Source organism: Ammospiza nelsoni, chromosome 18, assembly GCF_027579445.1.
Source record: "Ammospiza nelsoni isolate bAmmNel1 chromosome 18, bAmmNel1.pri, whole genome shotgun sequence".
Taxonomy (NCBI): Eukaryota; Metazoa; Chordata; class Aves; order Passeriformes; family Passerellidae; genus Ammospiza; species Ammospiza nelsoni.
Genome location: NC_080650.1, coordinates 9,342,274 through 9,363,040, shown reverse-complemented (window position 1 = coordinate 9,363,040; position 20,767 = coordinate 9,342,274). Strand labels below are relative to the sequence as shown.

Genomic DNA, 20,767 nt, shown 5'->3' with positions numbered 1-20,767 from the left:
CGCTGTCCTGCTCCCCTCGGCACCGGGGTCCCTGTCCTGGAGCGGCTCCAGCTCCCACCCGTGTGGAGGATCCGTGTGGAGCTGCAGCCTTCGGGCCGGGCTGCCTGCACAGCCTCTGCCTCCTTCTTCGCATGGATTATAATATTTATTTATTTATTTATTTGGCCCGACCCGCCGCCACCTCTATCCCTAAAGCCCCTCCTGGGCCAGGCCAGCTCAGGGGAGCATCAGCTCGAGTGACATTGCCAGCAGCCGTCACCTTGGGCCATGCGAAGGTGGGGAAAGAAGAGGGAGACCAAAACTCCTGCTCAAACTCAGCCCAAACCTTTCTGCCGCTCAAACATCGTGGATTTAAACAAAACCCCCATCCCCAAGCTGAAATGGGAAGGGTCCCGTTTCCCCGCGAAGGGGAACAGTTCCATGTTCCTGGGGGAATTTTTAAATTAAAAAATCGAGGGGAAAAAAAAAAAAACCCACAAAAAACCACAACTTCACGGGCACTTTTACCCCCTGGATCTCCCTTTATCTCGCCGGCGCAGGAACCGGGGGCCGCGGGCCGAGGGGCAGGCAGAGCATAAAACAGGATACAGGCTGGAAGTACATCCTTATAATATTTATTACTGGCGGACGATGAATCGCTTTTCAATATACGGGCCACTAACTGTTGAAGGGATGGGGGAAAAGAAATCTCATTAACAAGAAATATATATGTTCTGCTAAAGGATGTGCTCATAGACTGGCAGAGGTACAGCAGGGGCTGCCAGCTCTCCTCAGCTCTCCTCTCAGTGACCTCCCAGGCCACTGGTCCAGCCTGGATGTCTGTCCCCGTTCCAGCCGTTTTCCAGCTTAATCCCGATATATCGCGAGCCTAAGGGCAAAAAGGGACGATTCCAATAAAAGGGGGGAAAATAAATACTAAAAAAAACATGTATTTCCAGGTGGTAACTAACTGGGAAAGCCAAATCCTCTGCCTGGACGAGAGAGGAAAACGAGCCCAGCAGCAGCATCAACTCCTGAGCACTTTACCTGGAAACTTTGAAGGAGGGCTCTGCATTAAAATTTAACTGATCTATTCTCTAATTCTTCACTTTTGCGTTATTAATTTATGACAGATAAAAGCATAGCTGAGCCTTTCTCATTAACTTTTCAAACGCCACTTAATATTGTTCCATTAAAAGAGGTGACTTTAGTAGCCTCTGGATCGACTTTAAAAGCGAGAGGGATAAAGACGGAAAAGGTACATTAAACAGCTTGCTTAAAACTCGTCCTTCCCCCCAACAATTCCAATGACACCATCTCGACTGGTTCGTACTAGCTCCTTGCAGGGGAAATATCTTAATATTGGGAACGGGAAAGGGGGTGGAGGAGAAAGGCAGAAGAGGGATATATATCTTTCAACCCCTCCATCCTCCCAGGCACTTCGGGGAGGGTTGGGGTGAAGGCATTTCACAGTACGCCCAAGACATTTCAATAAAAATTTATTGAAACTTCAGTGACTTTTAAAAGGGGAGAAAAAAATTACAGAAAAAAAAATAGCAAGAACTTCTCAACATTTATATAACACAAAATATACCTTCATTTTTTTTTCTTTGAACCAGCTCTGAGCACCTGACTTTCAACCCAAGAAAATATGCACTCACTCAAACAAAGACAACAATAAGCACAGTAGTGAAACTCCATTGCGGGTTTGTTTTCTGACGCACTGAGGAAATGGGCAAAAATAATAGAAAGTACAGAAAATCCTAGAATCTTCACCTTTTTTTTTTTTTTTTTCTCTCAAGCCACTGGAGAAGCCTGTTGTCGTGTATAAACATATATAATTTTGTGGTTGTTGACATTTTGAACACCGAAGAAATCGAGGATTAAAAGCTACCATGGCACACTGCTTTGTCTTTTTCTCTCTTTGAATTTTTTTAAGGTCTTTGAATAATTTGGTTTCTTTCTGCTTTGCCTTTTGCATTCGGCTCCTTGACCAAAGGAGGAGGTTTTTCTGGGCTGAGCTCTGATTTAAAAACTGAGCCCTCACAAACGGGGGAATTTCTCCTCTGGGTCGGGATCTATGTTTAAAGGAATTACCAACTTGAAATGAAAACGACTAAAAATAAAAACAGAAGGAAACAAAAGAAGACCGCTGCAGTCGTATTTACAGAGATATGTACAATGTCAATAAATTAAAGTTTAATTTCGAGTATTCATATTCCACGTATTTACAAGAGTTATCAAATAATTACATAAATACTTTGTTTTAATAATAGTGTCCACTCTTTTCTTCTTCTCAGTATGTTAAACCTTGTTATTGCATATACAATTAAAGAGGGAAAGCTGTGATAAATCTACAGTCGAGCTACAGAGGTTTATAGATAAAATAAATTCACTTTTTTTTCTTTCCAACTACACGTCTTATTTTTGTTGCTACAAGGGAGGATGTTTAAGGTAGAGGGACAAAGGTCTTATTTTTGTTTTTATTATTATTAATAATAATTTTTTCCCTGGGATTTGAAACGAGCATTAAAAATAAACAACAAAACCCCACTGAAATAAAAAATACCACCACCCCCCTCAAAAAAAAAAAAAAAAAAAAGCAGACTATTCTGAAACATGCAAAAAAAAAAAAAAAAAAAGCCACCAACTGGCTCTCAGACATCACAATAATATTTTAAACACACAGCTTCCCTTAATGTCGACTAAGGGGGTTGTGGTTAACAACCCGCCCAGGAAACAACTGTTGAAAAACCAATACGTGAGTTACTTACAAGCTTTTCTTTAGGAGAGAAAAAAAATCACTTCTCTTACTTAATTTTTATTCATAAGTTTGTTTGATTTTTTTTTTTGTTTTATTTTTTCTTTTAGGGTTTTTTTTCTCTTTTTTTTTTTTCTTTTTCTTTTCCCGGTGTGTTTTGGTTTTGGGTTTTATTTTTTTTTTTTTACACTGGTAAAAAAGAAAATTAAAGGAGGATGCCACAAACCCCACCGGTGCCTCGATCCCTGTGAGGAGCCTCCGACCCAGCGCTCTCTCATCCCCGATCCTTTTTTCCCTGCTCCACCAGATAAACGCCGCGGGATTTTATATTAAAAAAAAAATAGAAGTAGGGAGGAAAAAAAAAATAAAGAAGGGGGTAAAAAAACAACACTCGCGGGGTGGAGGATGTGGTTTCTTTCAAACAAAGTGCACTGCGAGACGGATTTGAAATGCGCTCCCGGAGGCCGGGGGTTACGGGGAGCCGCTGCGGGATCTGTCCTGCTTGGGGTCGAGCCCGCTGACCAGGCGCTGGATGTTCTGCAGTTCGCTGGTGGCCGCCTCCTTGTCCGCGCCCAGCTTGGGGGACAGCGACACGGAGCCGGACGAGAGCGTGGAGGAGCGGCTGGTGAGGTCCGAGGCGGAGTCCAGGGGCACGGAGCCGGGGCTGGCGCTCAGCCCGCCCGCCTTGGGCTCTGCGGAGCCGGCGGCCAGGCCGGGCAGGGCGGTGGTGAGGAGGCTGCTGCCGTCCGACAGCGGCACGGGCAGCGGGTACGGGCTGTAGCGGAGCCGCGGCCGCACGGCGCTCAGGAACGGGTGCCGGTGCACCGAGCTGGAGGCGGCGCTGGAGGCGGCGGCCGCCGCTGCCATGTAGGTGTAGGGGTAGGGGAACAGGCTGCCGAAGGGAGACATGGCCAGGCCCTGCGGGAGGGGAGGAGAGAGAGGAAAGGGTTACCGGCCCGCACGGCACCAGGTGCTCCCCGCGCACGCAGCTGCCGGAGGGATGAGAGCTGTGCTCCCGCTGTCCGGGCCAGAAACACGGGGGCGATGGGGCACACCCTGCCCGGGCCCTGCCCTGCACGGCCCCGCTCCCATCGGGGGCCAAATGGCCGTGGGGTGTCTCCCGCACTCTCCCCCCCACCGGGCGATTCTCTTGCGCCCTTTACCCGCCGGTCCAGCCCCCTCCCGCTCCGCAGGGCAGCCCCAGCACATCCCCCCGACTGCGGCTCCGCTCCGCAGGGCAGCCCCAGCACATCCCCCCGACTGCGGCTCCGCTCCGCTGGCCGGACGCGCCCCGGGCTCTGCAGGACAGCGGGGAGGGTGGGAGAGCTCAGGGATCACGCTGGGCCACCCTCCCCGCCCACAGCTTTCCCTCCTCCGACCTGCTGCCAAGCCCTGTGACCGGCCCCCGAGAGGGGCACTGGGGGGGACACACAGGGGAATTTAAAGGAGGTTCCCGCTGCCCCCTCCCCGTCCCCAGGCTCGGAGCCCCCGGCCCGCAGGGGCGGCGCGGGGGGAACGCGGTACCTGCGAAGCCAGGACGTGCTGCTGCAGATGGAAAGGCAAAGCAGCCGCCGATGCTCCCGAGAGTCCCTGGGCCGCCGCCGTGGCCATGACCGTGTTGTCCAGTCCCGAGACCCCGGCGGACGCCCCCGAGACGGTGGCGAGGAGGGGCCCCATGCCCGCGGCCATGCCCGAGAAGGCTCCCCCCATGGCGAACTGCCCGGGGTGCAGCAGCAGCGGGTGCCCGTTCCCCAGCGGGTTGAAGAACTGCTGGCCGGCCAGGGCAGGGGGAAAGCCGAGGTTCTGCAAGTGTCCCTGGCTCAGGTGGGCCGTGCTGTCAGTTTGGACCGTCAGAGGGGTGAAGGGCTCTTTCCCCAGCAGTCGGTTCTCATCTACTTTGGGGCCATCCCTGAGGGGGCTTTTCAGTTCCTCGCCGCTCAGGCTTCCCCTCCGGGTGCTGGAAGAGATGGTAGCCGGGCTGTGCCGGGAGTCCGGAGGGGCTTTCTCAGTCCTCTCTCGGCTCCGACTCCCTGCCGAGTCCCCGGGGAAGAAGTGCCCTTTGGAGGGGCTGCCCCCCTTGTCCCGGGGGTCGTCCCCTGCGGTGGCAGCGGAGCTGGCCGGCGCTGGGGTGGCGGCGGTGGTCGTGCTGATTTTGCCCGACTCGTTTCCTTCTAGCAAGGGATCGTCTTTGCTGTCCGCATCGCTGTCTCCCTCGCTGGGGCAGAGATCTGCAAGACAAAGGGGGCCCGGGGCTGGGATCCGGCACTGCACATCCCGAAATCCCCACCGGGCTGGGAGAGGGGGCAGAGACGCTTCCTGGCCGGCCAGAAGTTTGTGTGGAAATCCTTCCCTTTCTTTATTATTATATAAATAAATACAGCCCCCGGCTCCCACCGCCCGCCCCGTCCAAGCCAGCCCGAGTTTTACACAACGCAGCAAATTTGGCTGCGAAACAAAGCAGCGGCCCAGAGCAGCGACCCCCCAGCCGGGCGGGCCCGGGGCCAGCAGCTCTGCTCCCCGGAGCTCCCCGGGGCTGCCGAGCCCCCAGGGACCCCCCTTCCCTCCCCGGCTGCAGCGGGGCTAGAGGAGGAACGGGACAGCAGCAACTCGGGACCGGGCTGGAGGGCCTTGAGGGTGGGTCTCCTATGAAGTTTCCCAAAGTTTTCATCCCTTTCAACGGGCAAACTTTGCAAAGTCTCACAGAGACAGTCACAGCCGTCTTCATCACGGCCTGGGCCCCCCTTCCCCCCAAACACATGCACGGCTTCGCTGGATTCCTCTGCACTTCATCTCCTAATTTCAGCGCCCCAGGTGCGAAGCTCTGCTTTGCTTTTCGGGTCCCCTCCCAGCTCCCCTCCCCTCAGCTCGGCAGGCCTTGAAAGAAACGAGGAAAGCAACTACAAAAAGGAGGTTGTTTCCTCCTCCCCCGGCCCCCCCCGGCCCGGGATGGATTAATACATACAGTGAGCTGCAGACAGCTCCCAACCCCGCACGGAGAAACCCAGGGTGACTTTTCTATAACAAAGTTGGCGACTGTATCCAGGGGAAAGATCCTTCCTCTAGTAACAGATTCAGTGAGGGATATTAATGGAGTGACTCCAGTTCTGAACTTTTGCCCCGTGGTCTGTCTTTGCTCCCTTGACTCAGAGCTGGCTCCTTTCTGAACCAAGGAGGGGAGGGATGAATGTGCAGCAAGGGGAGAGGGAGGCCGGGGGGGGAGAGGGAGAGGAAGAGTGAGGAAGGCAGAGAGAGGAGAGTGAGGAGGAGAAGGGAGGAGAGGGAAAGACAAAAAGAAAGAAGAGTGAGGGCAAGAAGGAAAGAGAGGGCAGAAAAACTAGAGAGGAAGAATAGAAAGAAGAGAGCAAAGAGACAAAGCATAAGAAGGGAAGAGGTAAGGAAGGAAAGAAGGGAGGAAGGAAAACAGGCCAGAGCCAGAGGGCAGTGACGCAGGCCAGGATTTGCCACCACAGAGCGGGCACCCAGGCTCTCCCACAAGAGACCAGGGGCCACAGCTCTCACCTTTGAGGCTGGAGGTGCCCACGGCAGGCACGGCAGGACAGGAGGACTGGGCAAAGCACTTGAAGGCCGTCTGCTCATTGGACGACTCGTCCGAGGTGGGATTCTCCTTCTTCTGCCTCTCATCGTACACGCGCATGGACTGCAGGGTCAGCTGCTTCCTGCGGGCACAGAACCCGCTGGGAGAGGGTCCCCAGCGCCCCCCGGGACCCCCCCAGCTCCCCAGCCCCTCCTGCAGCTCCCATCGGGGCACGGGGAATCAGAGCCACGGTCCCCTCAGGAGCAGAGCGCGTTTCTGGCAGGCAGCGCTTGGCTGCTAATGAGAGGAGATTTCTTGGAAGCGTGAGCAGCTCCTCAGCGAGGGCTGATATTAAAGACAAGGGGCGGAGGGGAGAGGGAAGCATTCCCTGGAGATTAGCTTTTAAAAGGCAAGGATGTTCCAGAGATATGAGCCATCTTAATGGTTGCTAAGATTGCTAGGAAGTGGTTATTTTGTTAGGCACTTTATGTAATCTTTTCACCAACAATTAACCCGGAGTAAAAAATCTATTTATATTTAGAGAAATTAGAAATCATTTCCGTCCTGTGGCTCCAGCGCTGGCTTTATTTTCACACTGATGGACAAGAGGAGCTGGCGTGTGCATGTTTGTGTGTGTGCTGGGCAGGGAGAGAGGCTTCTTGGTTTACACCACGTTCCCCTCACCTTTTTATTTTGTTGTTTGTTTGAAAAAAGCGAAACAGATCTATTTATTCATTATCTAACCCCCTGTGCAAATGGCTAAAATATCCTGTCTCCTGTAATATAACAAAACAGATATATCCCCCATTAAAGGAAAAAATGTCCCTTTTTTCTCCATGTATTTTCTTCTTATATTAAAAATAAAAGTCTTGAGTCCTATTATAAAGAGTTCTGTCTGCCTACCTGGGGCACAAACTCTGTCCTGCTGCTTTTGGAAAAAATAAAGAATCTTCTATCATTCATTACTTCCATATTCATGAGATACCTCTGTCCAAACAGTTTATTTCTGTGTTTCTCCTCTGTTTCTGTGTTGCTCTTCCATTTCTGTGTTTATTTCTGTGTTTCTCCTCCATTTTACTCTTTTCCAGGCAACCCCCAGAAAAATGCCAGAGGAGATTCAAGCAGTGCTCAGCCCTCACTTGTCCCTCTTCTCCAGTCCCAGATCCAAACTACACTGTAATATTCCCTCTCTAATTTGTAAGGGGAAGCTTTTTTCAAGCAATATTTGCTCAATGTACTGCACTCCCTTTGGCCAGCCATCCCCTGTGACGTGAAAACTAAACGTGGAAAGCAGGAAAGAATTCCCATGCAATCCGTTTGACGCTATTAACGCCAAGATCCTTATGGATTTTGGCGGGGGGAAGTGTGGTTTGGAGGCAAGGCAAGGTGATTCTGACCTCTGCTCGTGTTCTGAGCTTAACACATGCAAACCAAACGAGGCGCCTGTAAAGAATCGAGCCAGACTCACCTCTTTTCCCTCCTTCCATTCCCGGTGTCCCGAAAACCTTTGGCAAAGGGGTTGTTGTCAATTTTTAATTGTGTGATCTATAGGATAGAGAGAGAAAAAAAAATAACCAGGGGGTTGGGGCAGAATAAGGAGATTTTTGTAGTATAAAACAACAGCAAACCCCACTCTTCCCAGTTCCCCTAGTGCTGGCAGGAGTAGGACAGGGCAGGGGGCAAAGGTCCCTGGATTTGGGGTGAATCCTTGTGTTTTCCAAGCTGTTTGGAGGCAGCTCGCCCCCAGTCCCCCGCCGGGCTGGCCGGTGACCTGGACCGTGGTGGCAATGAAAGAGCCCCGTGTTGCTGCCACCACATCGGAATTAATTGAGCCGTGCAATGAGATCCATGCAAGTTATGCCTGTGCTTAAAACTCTTTAAATACCATAATTAAACCGCAAAGGAATCATACCCACCCCCTCGCTATAATAAAATACTTTATATAATCGCATTATGCTCCCTGTGTGTTGGGGCGCCAGGGGTGCCAGGAGCCAGCTCATATTTTTTAGGGGGTTGTGTGTGTGGAAGTTTTATGGTTTGGGTTTCCTCGGGGTTCAGGAATGGCTGTTGGGAGGGATGGGGGGTGCGGGACATCCCGCAATGCCTGCGATGCATGGAGCCGAACTCAGAGCCCGGCCGGAATGAGAACAGGATGCGAGCAGTGGCAACGGGAACGCCGCCTCCCCGCAGCTCCGTTCCCATCTCGGGCCGGGCTGCGAGCACATCAAGTTCCCAATTTAGGAGCAGAGGATGACCCCGAAAAGGAAACCCCGAGTGCGGGCAGGAGCAGCCTGGCTCCCGAGTCACCCCCCGCCGCACCGCACACACGGGAGCAGGAGGAGCAGGAAAAGCCCAGCGCTAAAACCAGCGGGACTTTTAATCCAGGTGCTCCCGGCCGTGCCTTCTGCTCCCCCCGCGCCGAGCCGAGGGCTCCCCACCGCTTCCGCACGCCGCTTCCCAGCCGATTTCATGGCAATCACACAAATATGCTCATTTCTGTCCTTCAACGCAGCCGCCCCCAGCTGATAGAGCGGGCCGGCCAGCCCTGCTGATAAGTCCCAAAGCAAAGTCTACTCTCTGTACACCCCTTTTCTTTCAGTTTCCTTGCAAGTACCTGGCTGCAGAGAGAGAGGAAAATAGCCTGAGCCCTGAGGGGGAAGCGGTTTTTTGGAGACCGAGGGCAGAAGGGTACAGACCTCCCCTTTTCACCCCCGATATTTTTACGGTGAAGGATGAGAGGGGCAGAGAGGGGCACAGGGGAGCTGCAGCGAGCGGCGCTGCGCATCCAGAGCCTCTGCGCTCGACGCTGGCGAACGCAAAGTTGTAATTCACAGACAACAAAAAAAATCAAGGCCCCTTTTTTTGCTCCTTCCCTTCCTTCCACTTGACTTAATAATCGTAAATTCGCCGTTTGCCACTCTCCCGAATATACCACCTTCATCACAAGTGACAACAAACCAGCAGCAATGGAAAGGCAGCGTTTGCAGTGCTGCAGAACTTCCTCACACGGGCTTTTTCAGCCCTTCCAGCTAAATTAAAGCGAGATACCCCTCTCTGACCAGAGCATATTTCTGCACCACAAAAAATAATAAAACCCTGCAAAAAAAAAATCATAATATAATAATAATAGGAACCAGACGTGCGCTCCAGCCTTATTGCCAATTGCTGTTAAAGGAGCTAAAACAGCACAAAGGCCAGGAAGAATTACAAAATCTTAGCCCCGCTGCTCTCCCCGCTCTGTCTTTCGACACACGGAGCCCAGTCTTTTTTATTAATATTTTTTTTCCCTGATGCATCTTAGATTAAATCCACACTAAGAGCAGCAAACCCCACCCCATCCCTTTCTTTATACTGGGGAGGGGAAAAAAGGTAGAAAACCCCTAAACATTCTCCTCCTCACCCCAAGTCCTCCCTCCTTTTAATTGCCTTCCCCGAGGTCGGTATTAGGAGAGCGCTCGACCCCCTCCCCCAGCGCCTTCCCCGAAGTTGGATCAAGGAGGTTTTGGGGGAAAAGATGGAGGGGGGAGAGAGAGAGAAGAGCGGGATGGGCTTCGTGAGTTTTAAGGGAACAATGCAGAGTAAAAGTTCTCTTAAAAGCCAAAACACGTAAAACAAATCCTCTCTTAATCTCCTTACCTTATCATTCTGGTATGCGGTCACTGCGATGAATTCAGTCTCCGGGAAAACGTAGGTCCTGAACGTGCTGTAAGGAAGCTTGAGGATATCGTTTGCTCGGACGATGTGGAACCGGGGCTGGTACTTGTGCATGGAGTTTAAAATGGTCTGGGGGGAGCAGAGGCCGGCAGCAGAGAGGGCAGGAGGGGGGAAAGAGGACGGTCAGCAGGAGCAGCATTTCCCCCGGCCATCGGCACTTTCTCCTCCTAATTTCCCTCTCCTTCCTCCCCTCACTCCTCCTCCCCGCCAAGCACACTCCAAACACACGCACACGCCTCGCAGCATCCAACTAAAAGTACTGACAGCTCCAGCTCGCCGGGGTAAGGCTCTCGCTGGACCTCTCGAAGGAGAGGAGAGAGGGGGCAATCCCCTCAGAGCTCTGCTGGGAGAGGGGGACAAGCTGTTTGGGCTCCGGCTGCAATGCCTTTTGATTTCAAAGTGTAAAAAAATAAAATAAAATCAAGTGAAGCAGCAGCTCCAGTTGCAACACCACCACGAGAGCCTCGGCTCGGTCTAATTGCGTGCCCCAATTCACTTAAGGCCTTCTGCGAACGGCAAAAATGTACCGTCTAATCAAATCACGGCAGCAAATGCAATCTTCGGCACATTAGAGATCCCCTGGCCGCGGCCACCAGCAGCAAGCCCCGGCTCCGAGGCCGAGGCGTTCCCAGGAATAGAAAGAAATGGCCAGGACCGACAGAGCACTTATCAGCAGGTTTGTTTGATTTCACTCTCAGGGTAAGTTTTTATCTCTGCACACCCGGTAAATGTAAAGGAGTGGATAGACATGAATGGGCAACTTGACCTCTGCTTTTGGTCCCTGTTTATTTTCACTCCGGCTTGCTTTACATTATCCAGATTAATATAGATTTAAACGTTTGCGTACTTAGGCCTTTAAGCCCTTTATACACATATGCATATCGTTCTCCTATGCTTAGAAAGTGTGATCGACTTTATTAAAAATATATATAGATATATAAAGTCACCGCAGCTCTGAGAAATATCGAGTTGCGCTGCGCTGGAAATGCATCCCTAAAGTTAACGCGGCATGGCACGGGGAGGTTACAGAGTAAACTCCGGGCTTTAATCCTGACCCCAGCGGGAGGAAAAATCAAGGACTGTTAGATGCCCGTCCCCGGGTGCGTGGGGAGGTGTTTCTGCCCCGTTTTCCCCTCATTTCGGCGCCTGCCGGAGCTGCCAGCGGGACCTGCCCGGCCGAGCAGGCGCCGAGACCCACGCACTCCCCCCGGGACCCCCCGCTCGGGCCGGGGGCGAGGGAGGGGAAAAGGGGGGCAAAGGAAGGTGTAAAAGGCACTCACAAATCCGTGCTTGTCAGAGATGTTGTTAGTGAGCTTCAGCTTGTGAAAGGTGACGACTTTGGACATCCATTGTTCGCCGGTGGCCGGGCTGTCCGGGTGGATGTACATTCTCTTTGGCATTTCAGGGTCAGCCTTGCCGGCTACCATCCACCGGGAATTATGGAATTTGTACCTACAATCATCAGCCGCCACAATATCCATCAATAAAATGTACTTGGCCTTTTTATCCAGTCCAGTGCATCTCACTTTAAATGGAGGAAACATTCTCCTATGGGCAGAGGGGGGAGGGAGGAAGTGGGGGGAAGAAAAGACGAGAAAAATAAAATGGAATTAATTACAACGTTTAAATAAGCTTCTGAATTTTGGTAGCGTGTCTACAAAGCAACTTTTTCGGCTCTCAAAAGCAGCAGAGTAAGTCTGTGTCCAGCACAAAGGTTTCCTCTCCTCCCCCCCACCGCCCCCAGCGAAAAGGTTTCTCAAATGCTTAAAAGTTGCAGGAGAAAATGGTCCCTGGATGGGAAAGGTACGCATTCCCTGGAAATCAGCAGGCGCCTACCTCTCTCTGCCATTCCTAAACAGCAAAGGCCCATTTGGGGCTCCCTGATCTCTCATTAGTTTCCTTTTTGCCTGCTAAACAAAGAAATGGGAGCTGATCGCACCCCGATAAAATAAATCGTCTGAACTATTACAACCCGGGCTCCCGATAAAGTGCGGACTTTTACACTTCGCAGACGAGAATAAAAACCCCCAGTGAGGGCAGCGTGGCTGCCGGGGCTGTCCGGGGATCCCCCCCTGTGCCCAGGGTTCCCTGCGATCCCCGCTCCCAGCTCCGGCTCCAAACTGCAACAGGATACCACAAATTTGCTGTTTATTATATCGAGTGGTTGGCATTCAGCAAATCTCAACTTAAAAGGAAACACATGACTTTGCAACATGTAAGAGCTCTTAATACTGGCCGAGGCTTTCACGCAAAAACTTTTGACCACAATTAACAGCAAAAACTTCGGGAAAGCTGTAAAACGGGCGAGATTTTTTTTTTTCTCCTTGCTGCTTTTAGGGCTTCTATTTATTTTTTTTTTTCCCCTGAGCCTGTAGCCTGCAACTGGTGCTTTGCAAATAGGCGAAGCTCCAGTAAGGCAGCTGAAGGCCATCTAAGAAGACTTTTCAGGAGTGGCTTCCTCGAGTAATTCTCCTGGCAAATCAGATGTGGGCAGTTTGGGAGGTTTCTCAGAGAGCCCCTTAGAAAAACACCCGGGTGCAAAGGAGGTTTTCACCCTACGTATCATCACAGCGATAGGTAGAGTTGTAAAAGAGTCCAGATGTCAATGAGTAGCGAATATAGAGAGAGATTTCAGACGGGTAAACCTATAAAAAGCAGAAATGCCGAGCGTGGACGCGCCGTGTGTGTTCATTCATTCCCACGTGAAGGTTACATAAATATAGGGACAGGCAGCGCGGAGCTGCAAACCCTTCCCTGCCACTCCTGCAGCGGCTGCAGGACGGCTGGGGAGTTTTGTCAGCTTTTCTGTCCATTTCCAGACATAACCAGGCGGCACAAACCCAGCCGAGATCCCAGCACAGAGAGAGGCACAGCCTGACACACCGAGCCTATCTGCCCTCCTGCCCCAGCAGCAGCCAGGCGCCTCTCCATAGGATTTTTCCTTCATTCCCTTTTCTTAAGGAAGAAAAACCGCGTGTAGCGAGGCTGAAAACCAGGCCATCCCCTTTGCCAACCCCAAATTATTTTCTTCCTGCTCCCAGTCTTCTCCAGCAAGCATTAAGCCACTGAACCATGAAGGGACCCCCTCACCCCCTGCACACGCTCATGCTGAGCAGGGCCGGGTCGCGCTTGGGCTGTTCCCGGCAGCCTGGTGCCCCAGACGGGCTCGGATCTTCAGCTCCTAAAGCTTCCCAGAAGTGCAGGTGAAAGGAGATTTACGGAGGAAACCGCCCGAGAGAGAGCCCTGCCCTGCTGGGGTGCAGAGACTGCGGGCTGGGGGATAGAGGGGGGGAAAAGCACGAACCCCCAAGCCAGACCTACCTTCCCGATTTGGTAATCACCATCTCTGTGCCTCTTTTATGGAATTGCTCCCAAAGCTCTTTAGCTTCCAGATGCACTTTCGGATCGTCTTCTACCTCTTCTTCTGGCTCCAGAGTTTTTAAAGGCCTCAGATGGGCTGCTGCCTGGTGACCCAGGGAAGAAAAGGGAATACCAGTCTCTGCAGCCCCCACTAACTGATCCATGATGGGTTTAGCCAGAGCCCCGGGAAGGGACAGGGCGGCTGCCCCGTTGGGAGGCAAAGCCAGAGCCGGGAAAAAGGGAGGCTGATGTCCCAGCACGGCGCTCATGGCAAAGTCCGGTGCCCGGTGCGGTAAAAAGGGATGATAAGCCATGCTTGTCCCAGGGATTACTGGATCTCTCATCGGTAAATTCATCCACTCCACTCCTCGGTCTTCCTACTGCTGGAGTAGTCCCGGAGTGGTTTCTAACAGCACATCACGAAGAAGAAAAATTAAGATAATAACAATAACAGCAATAGAGCACCAAAAAAAAAAAAAAAAAAGGGTTGGGGGTAACAAGCTCTAAACAGCACAGTACATGAGGGAGAGGCAGAACTTCTACAGCCTACAACTTCCCGAGCCGGGGCACATCCCCAGCCCTCGGGACAGCGGATTAACAGGATTGTTCATTATTAGTCTTGCTTTTTCTCGTGTTCGGTCTCAGAGGCTTTGTTTTGCTTTTTAGTTGTTTGCGTTTTTTTTTTTTTTTCCTGAGTGGAAGTCCTTGTGCTGGAAAAGAAACGCCGAAGAATGGAAGAAAAAAAATCCACCGGGTTCGCTGTCTGCTCCTGTTGCCGCAGAAGAGCTGGACAAGCCGAAATCCTTTTTTTTTTTTTTCCTTCTTCTTTTTTTCTCTTAGTCCCAATCCCTCTTCTCTTCTTCCGTGGCGGAGGGTGACGGCTCGAAGCTGGGTTTTCTTTTAGGGTGGCTGGCTCTCTTCCCCCTCCCCCCCACCCCTCCACCTTTCCTCCGTACGGTCAGGCTGCAGAGCAGAGGCTGGGGAAGGAGGGAAAGCAGAAAGGAGCAAACAAACCCACCCCGCCTCGCCGGCCGAGGAAGGCTCCTGAGCAACCTTCAGCAGCAAAAACTTGTAGGGAAATCTCGTTTCCGCCTCGCCTTCCTCGCTCCCCAAGCAGGAGCTGGTCAGGGTGTCCTGATTTCCATCAGGATCTCTTCTTTCTTTCACCCTCCTCCTTTTTTCTTTTTTTTTTTTTTTTAATTTATTTTTCCCCCTCTCTTTCTCTTTCGCTGTGCCTTAAAAAAAAAATCTGCCAGAATTATACTGTTGTCTCCATGAGAGAGAGAGAAAGTGAGAGGGAAAGAGAAAGGAAGAGAAAAAAGGGGGAGGGAGAAAGAGAGGAAAAGAGAAAGAGAGAGAAGAGAGAGGGAGTAGGAGCCTCTCGGCTCTGAGAATTCCCTGTGAGTCTGTGCTCTGCGTGCACCCGATCGTAGGGATGTGTTGTGGGTTACAGGGGAGCTGGAGCCGCCTTGATTGGCTCTTTGACGCTTTCGGACCAATTGTGAGGCTCCATAGGCGGGGTTCTGACAGCTCGGGTGGAGGGGGACAGCGCCGAGTTATAAAAAGAAGGTGTCGGAAACTGTAACGCTGCAGCAAAGCATCACTAGTACTTCGGGCCGTGTGAATATGTCAACATGATCAGAGGGGAGGCAGCAGGGAGGGAGGAGGGAAGGGGCCGGCAGCGCCCGCCTCTCGGGGGGTGCTGGGGGCCGCCTCGGCCCCGGCCCCGGCCTCCCGCCGCCCCGGCAGCCCCGGCGCTGCCCGGCCGCCCTGCCCCGGTAGGAGCTTCCGAGCGCCGGCAGCGGGGGGGGCTCGCTGGGGGGGTCCGGAGCTGCGTTCCCCCTTCCCGGTACCGCGGCGGGGTCCCCCCGTGTGCCCCCCGGCCCGGAGCCACCTCGGGAGGCCGCCGCTCCTCACTGCCGTCCCCGCCGCTCCCGGTGTCACCCCCGGCCGCTGCCCCCGCGCCGTTTGTCCCCTCCCCGGCAAAGTTGCTTTCTTTAAACGACACCTCCGGCCCGGGAGCCGGGCGCTTTCCTTCTCCCCAGAATCTGGGGGTGAGCTCCGGGGCTCGGGGAAGGCTCTGCGGCTCTTTCCCCGCTCGGAGCTCGGCTCCAGCGGCCGCCGCTGTTATTGTTGTGGTGGGCGGCTGGAGGCTGCGGCGGGCGGGCGGCGGCCGCCACCGGCTCGGCTCCGGCCCCGGCGGCTGCCGATCGAGGCGGGTGCGCGCAGGGAAGCGGGAGGCCGCTAGAAAATGGGATTTCAATGTATTTATTATTCCTTTTCTTTCTTTCTTTCTTTCTTTCTTTGGCGTTGCCGATGAAGGCCACTCGGCTGGCACCGGCGCCGACAGGGTTACGCTCCCACACCCCTCCTCTTCCACGAGGTGCGCGGGGAGGAGACGGGAAGTGCGGCTTTCCCTGCGCCCGGGCCGGGCAGCGCCGGGCGGGGGGGGCCCAGCTCCGGTTCACCCGGGCTCGCAAGGAGCCGGCCTCCCCCCGGGGAAGGCGGCACGCGTGGGCCTGATCCCACCCCACGGAGAGGGAAGAGCCGGGCAGGATCCTCCTGGGAAGTTTGCGGGGAGATATATTCCTTTTGGGGGGGTGGGTGCTGCTGGGTGTGGGTGTGTGACAGTGCAGGGCAGCAAGAGGGGGCTTGGGACCGTGCGTGTCGTGGGCATGCAGGGCACGGAGCGCCCACGCGTGTCAGGCAGGGTATCCCAGCGCTGGGAGGAATCACTAGGCTGCCCTGGGGAGGGAGGGGGAATCTCCTGACGCCCCCCACCCTGCTTTAAACAGGGGAGGATAATCCTCCGGGAGCGGAGCGGGGGAGCGCGGGGGCTCGGCGCTGGCTGCGCGCAGATGGGAGCGGAACCTCTAAAGTGATTAGCTCTTCTAACATTGCATTTTTGACGCACATGGTTAAGAGCGCTTGGCGCCAGCTTGGTGAAGTCCCTGTAGTAACCAGCGTCTAGGATCGCTTTGCATTCACCAAAATATCTCCCCTTTGGTCGGGGGTGGGGGTGAAAAGAGGAGGAGGGAGGAAAGGAAGCGGGAGTAATGCGTTCAAAGAGGATGAGGGGGGGAAAGTCTGATGTGTTTCACGAAGCCAGGAGCCTGGTTGCCCGCGCAGCGCTCGGCTGCGCTGTGCGGCTGCTTATCGACCAGGAGAGCGAGTCTTTCCAAGCTCTGCTCGGAACCGGTTCTCGGGTCCTGCCGCGGTGGGAACCCCCAAAGCCTCTACCTTCCCTTTATCAGCGTCCACAGCAAACGCCCGGCGGCCTCAAGAAGTTTGCTGCAATTTACCCCACCCGGGCCGCCGCTGTCTCACGGCGGCCGGGAGGTGCCCGCGGGACAAGCGCTGCCGCCCCCGGCCCCGGCGCGCCCCGGGCCCCGCGCCCGCCCCGCCGGAGCGCGCCCTCGGCGCCGCGGCACAAACCCGAGCCGCTGCCGCCCTCCGCGCCCGCCCCGCACCTTGCGCCGCGCTCCGCACCCACCCGCGCAGGAAAATAAAATGTTTGCCGCTTATGATTTCCAATTGCAGCGTCTGGCCTAATGGCGTGCGAACTTCCGCCAGTTCCGAGTGACCTCCCCGACGAAGCCCCCCGGAGACTCGTATTATGAAGGGAGGCTGCACTAATCTAAGATCAAAAGCGGGAAGGTGCGAACAGTCTTTGTCTCCTTTCGGCCGCCTCATTCCCCCTTCTGTGTGTGATAAATCTACCCTGGCGCCGACTGCGCGCTGGATGATTAATTTGCAAGCAAACAAAAGGGACCTGATGGCCAGCCATTTTAGTTAAATATTGGCCAGTGCTTCCAGCTACTTGTTAGCCTCCTCTTTGCCTGAAATAAATAGCGCAGAAGTAAATAAATAAGGAGAGACCCATAGAAATGAATGACGAAGCGAAGGGATGGTACGGGAGTAAGGGAAAAAAAAAAAAAAAAAAGAAGAAAAAGAAAAAGAGATCAGGGTGGCTGACGGTGAAGCGGGAGCGGGTGGAGGTGGGAATGGGGCTGGTGGCGGGGGGAGCCAGGGTGATAGCAGGCTGAGATAGCCGGCTGCCCCCGCGCCTCCCGGCCTGTCTGCAGCCTGGGCTTGCACCAAGGCCGACACTATCTTGGCTCTTCAAAGAGGCATGAAAGGTCTCTGCTGTCTCCCCGGAGAGCGGCCAGGCCGGGACTCTCTAATCTCGGAGCACAAGAGCTAAAGGCCAGGGCGGGGGGGGGGGGGGGGGGGCGGCTCCCACCCTCCCCAGCTCTTCTTCACTCCATCGCCAGCACCTCCATGGGTTTTCCCCGGCTGAATCCAGACCCCGGGTCTGTGGTGGCTGAGCGGCTGGGAGAGCTCCGCTTCCTCGGATTTCACCCTCCTAAGCAACTTTTAGCGTTTGCACGAGAGCTCGGCGCTGCAGCGAGCATTCCCCGTGCGTATGTGTTGGAGGTGTGGGAGGAGAGAGGCTTTGGCTCTCTCCCGGTGGCCTGAAGAGCCAGCTGGAGGAAGGAGGCCAGAGGAAAATAAAGGCAGCCCAGCTTTCGGGCCCACACGTCCTCTCCCAGGCCTGCGGGAGCAGCTCCGAGGCGTGTGTGCGTGCGTGGAGGGGCTCCGAGTGCTCCACGGCCTCTGCCGGGATGCTGTGGGTGTGTGGCACCGGGAGGGATTCGTGCCCTGGGGCACACCGCCAATCCCCGCTCCGACAGCAGCCCCTCAGGTGTCCCCGACAGCCCCTCCATGTGCTGGGTGCTCTGCAGGAAAGAACAAGCCTCGGTGCGTGGTGAGCAGGGCCAACGTGCACAGCCTGAGTGGGGTTTTGCATCCTATCTATGCATTTCCTTATCACGCTGCTGTTCCAAGCATCCCCAGGGGCCCAGACCCATCGTGCCTGCCAGCAGCTCTGCATCCTGCAGGATTTATCCCTCTCCTCCCTCCCTTTCCCACGGCGATGCAACCTCTGCTCCGTCTCCAGCCCTTCAGGAGGCAACACCCCGGCGTGGCCACGCTGTGTTTATCCCAAATAAAACGCAGCAGCGGGCTGGTTTACTTTGGCAGGTTTGCAGTAAATACTGGCTGGAGCACGGGGGGCATCTGGGGAGTGGTGATTACACGCTGATTGCGAGGGAAAGTGTGCCCAGCCCCGGGCAGGCCCTTCCCCAGCCCCACAAAAGGTGTCAGGAGATGGGGCCGTGCTGACACAGATCCATCCCCGAGTGGCACTGCAGGCCACAAGCGTAATGGAGCAGCTCCCTCAGGGAGCTCGTCTATACACTTGGATTATACAAACTGCTACGGGGAGAGTGGGGAATCACTGCAGCAGTTCTTTGCCTTGCCCTTTGGCACAGCACTTCCTCCAATTGCAAATTGGATTTCATGGAAAGCCTGGCCCAAAAACTTTAAAAAATAACCTGCCAGAGTCTAAAAAAGCATTGTGAGGCATTTAAAATACCAAAAATTAAATTCCCCACGTCTTTCTCTGAGCAGGCTCAGCCCCATCGTGTCCCACTGCAATCAAAGGGGCCATTCCCCTCTCTGTGAACAGAAGATTCCCCACCAGGGGGATCAGGCCCCCTTCCCAACACAGCCGAGGTGAGTGAGGGCTTTGCAGAGTTGGGGGAAAACCAGAGACAGCACTGCTTGTTGTAATGCCGGGGGGAAAAGAAAAGGGAGAGCACCACTTGGAGAGGCTTCTCCTCCAGCACCTCGCACTGGGATGCAATCCTCAGGGGAAGGCTGCTCGTGGCCAGCCTGGTGGCAGCAGTGCAGCACTGAGTGTGGCAGGGTCAGGCAGTGCCGTCCCCCAGCACAGGTCACCACACTGAGCACATCGAGCAGCCCTGCACAGCCCCCAGCTCCCCTCGCTCCTCCTGGGCACCCCGAGCCTGCTCGGGATCCTGCCAGCTGCTGGCTCTGCTGGAAGCCCAGAACATCAGGGCTCCAGGTGCTCACATCACCAGCCCTGCCCCAGTTCCTCCTCTCCCCACAAGATCTGTGCTCATCTCATCCTCATCCCGGCTGCCCTGACATTCTCCAGTTGCGTCCACTTTGTCCTGGACTGGAAAAGAAAATAAAGGAGCACCCAGAGCTGCCTGCTGCACCTCTCCCCTCTGCCTCGGGCCAGGCCCAGCCTCACCGACCAAGGCATGTCAGGGCACAGCACAGCAAGGTTTGGGGCTGGACCTCTTCCCTCCCAAGCTCACATCCCTTTTTACCTTTTCTGAGCCCTTTTTGCACCACTCAGCTTCTGCTTCCCACAAACCAACACCTTCTGCACTCTCAGATCTGGCGACCCTTTCCACCCCCTGGTCTTATTCTTCTCACCAACGTGCTGCTGGCAGAAACAAAATGAAAGCCCAGTTTCCTCCCTTGCCCTCTCTACACCCATCCTCCTGCTTCCACCACCGTTGGCCGAGCAGAAATTGTAAATAGAGTTCACTATTTGGATAAGGCTTTTTTTTTTTTTTTTTTTTAATACCCAAGCCATACATGCAGTTTGCCACTCAGGAAGTCGCGCTAATTGTCCTTTTCTATAGTCAAACAGATCTATCTTTTCAATGCTGTCTTTGTGTCTCTGCGTGCGAGGCAGAAAGAGGGAACGAGTGGATACGTTTATTCAATTATTTAAACACACACACAACACAACAAGAGGGCCAAGGAGCGCCGGTTCCTCCCGCAGAAGCCCTCCAGCTCTGCAGACGCGGCATCGCCCCCCCACCTCCCCGCAGACCCAGTAGAACAAGGCACTCGAGAGCACCCGGCAAAGAAACCGATTTTATCTGCTTTGACCATCAGCCGTGTTCTTTAACAACCCAGAACCGGAGCCTTTCCCATCTCCACACGCCCCCCGGGCGCCTCCTCCGCGCCCCCGGGGCCGGAGCGGGGCCGGAGCCCGGCAGGGGCCGAGCGGCACCGGGCACTCGGCAGACGCTGCCTGCAGGTCAGGGAGGGGAGCCGGCAGCCTCTGGCACCGCCACTGACACACGCTTTGCTCCCGTTTTCTCCAAGATGCCACCAAGTCACCCGGTCATCGATTGATACCTCGGGCGGGGGGAGGACCAGCTGTTGCAAAAGGACATGGTAAATCTAATAGGGGCTGCTGTCAATAAAGAAATGACAGGGAAGAAGAATCGGCTTCTTAAAGTCTGCTGAACTAACACTCATCATGCAGCCGCGGACACGTATTCTCCATCGAAGCCTGGTATCCATTACTATTTTCCTTACTAGGTTTCAATTAAAGAGCTGTAACCCCCACACGCACACCCCAAGGCAGGGCACACATGAAAGGGACGAGGAGGCAGCGGACAACTCCAGCCAGCCCCGAGCTCTGACGTGCCCGAGCGAATTTCCCCGGCCCCGAGCGGCCGGGCCGGGGCAGAGCCGCGTCCCTGCGGGCAGCGGGACCCGCACCGGCACCGCTCCCTCCCGCCACG

The 20,767-nt window shown here is 54.5% G+C and overlaps 1 protein-coding gene across 1 annotated transcript; it reads right to left on the bottom strand.

Annotated features, from left to right (window-relative positions):
• Positions 1–1,461: 1,461 nt before the first annotated feature.
• TBX3 (T-box transcription factor 3) lies at positions 1,462–14,820 on the bottom strand. Its single transcript, XM_059485193.1, has 7 exons — positions 13,311–14,820; positions 11,270–11,537; positions 9,912–10,058; positions 7,744–7,820; positions 6,260–6,417; positions 4,265–4,968; positions 1,462–3,658 (listed from the first exon to the last, which is right to left on the bottom strand). The coding sequence occupies exons 1-7, from the start codon at positions 13,703–13,705 to the stop codon at positions 3,212–3,214; spliced, it is 2,196 nt and encodes a 731-aa protein (XP_059341176.1). The 5' UTR covers positions 13,706–14,820; the 3' UTR covers positions 1,462–3,211.
• Positions 14,821–20,767: the final 5,947 nt, after the last annotated feature.